The sequence below is a fragment of the Lynx rufus genome, unplaced genomic scaffold (genome assembly GCF_022079265.1).
Source record: "Lynx rufus isolate CCGP_SWC_20201006 ecotype Redwood Valley unplaced genomic scaffold, mLynRuf1.p SCAF_7, whole genome shotgun sequence".
Classification (NCBI taxonomy): domain Eukaryota; kingdom Metazoa; phylum Chordata; class Mammalia; order Carnivora; family Felidae; genus Lynx; species Lynx rufus.
The window spans coordinates 81,480,516-81,482,123 of NW_025814889.1; the positions used below are offsets into that span (position 1 = coordinate 81,480,516).

The 1,608-nt window shown below is 36.6% G+C and overlaps 1 protein-coding gene across 1 annotated transcript; it reads left to right on the forward strand.

Moving 5' to 3' along the window:
* Positions 1-344: 344 nt before the first annotated feature.
* LOC124502314 (olfactory receptor 6C4-like) lies at positions 345-1,283 on the forward strand. Its single transcript, XM_047066913.1, has one exon. The coding sequence runs from the start codon at positions 345-347 to the stop codon at positions 1,281-1,283; it is 939 nt and encodes a 312-aa protein (XP_046922869.1).
* Positions 1,284-1,608: the final 325 nt, after the last annotated feature.

Consider the following 1,608-nt stretch of genomic DNA (forward strand, 5'->3'; position numbering starts at 1 on the left):
ATAAGTTAGTGAGGAAAATCAAAATAGATTCAGAAGGCAAATATAAATGAAAATGAATTGAAAAGTGATGAGAAATGAATATGAATACAATTTAGGAGAACTAATTGAGTATGAGCCTAAGAAGGAGGAACTTTGTTAATTGTGAAGTAAAATAAGAAAACGTGTTAACATTTCCTTAAAAGGTCACTTTTAAAACGAGGGCTAGAGAAGGGTTCAGAGTTTCAAGGTTTCCCTCCATTTTTTTTACCTGGATTTTATGTTTCAATAAAAATCTGGAACCTTTCATTTTATTCCAATCTTTGTCATTATTAGAGTTTTCTCTCTTAATTTGCGTGAAGCTAGTGATGGGCAACCAGACATCAGTGATAGAGTTCATTCTTCTTGGACTGACAGCTGACACTGAGCTTCAGGCTGTGCTTTTCCTTTTTCTGCTGCTAACTTACGTCTTAAGCATCATGGGAAACTTGACCATCATCATTCTGACCACGCTGGATTATCGCCTCCAGACTCCTATGTATTTCTTCCTCCGGAATTTTTCCATTCTGGAAATATCTTTTACCTCTGTCTTTGTTCCCAAAATGCTAGTCAATATTGGAACTGGAGACAGGACTATCTCCTTTGCTGCTTGTTTCACTCAGTATTTTTTTGCCATCCTTCTGGGAGCAACCGAGTTTTATCTTTTAGCTGCCATGTCCTTTGACCGCTACGTTGCCATTTGCAAACCCCTACACTATACAACTGTAATGAGCAGGAGACTCTGCATTCAACTTGTCTTGTGTTCCTGGTTCTCTGGGTTTTTGGTTGTCATTGGGCCTCATATAATGACTCTCCAGCTGCCTTTCTGTGCATCCAACATCATCAATCATTACTGCTGTGACTATACTGTACTGTTGCATCTAGCTTGTTCAGACACACATTTCATAGAAGTGATGGAGTTCATGTTGGCTGCAGTCACCCTCATCTTCACCTTGGTGCTAGTGATCCTTTCCTACACGTACATTATCAGGACAATTCTGAGAATCCCCTCTGTTCAACAGAGAAAAAAAGCTTTTTCTACATGTTCCTCTCATATGATTGTGGTCTCACTATCTTATGGAAGTTGTATCTTTATGTACATAAATCCTTCTGTTAAGGATGCAGAAACTTTTAATAAGGGCGTGGCTGTTTTAAATACATCAGTTGCCCCTCTGTTGAACCCTTTCATCTATACCCTCAGGAATAAGCAAGTGAAAATAGCCTTCAAAGATATGGTCAGCAAAGTAACAGCTTTTTCAAGAAAATAAAGCTGAGGCTTATAATAATAATAAATACTAAATAACGAATCAATGTTTGTAGATGTATATTCTTGTATATTACAGTGTTTTCTATAATATGCCATCAGTAGTCCTACCTGAACACGAAAACAGTAAAGCTATCTATTTAATGAAGCCTATTTTAACATGACTTTATTTCTTAAAAGTTTTAAAGGCCTGTGAGTGTATATATGTGTGTGTATCTTCTAATGCTTTCATGCTGTTTTTCCTTATTTGTACCTCATTTTTAAGGAAAGGATTTGGGAGAAAGTTAGAATTGGGAGGATGAATTCTAATTGTTAGTTTTTTACAACTG

Excerpts from the sequence above, each read along its gene's own strand:
- LOC124502314 (XM_047066913.1), top strand. The coding sequence starts at position 345 with ATGGGCAACCAGACATCAGTGATAGAGTTCATTCTTCTTGGACTGACA.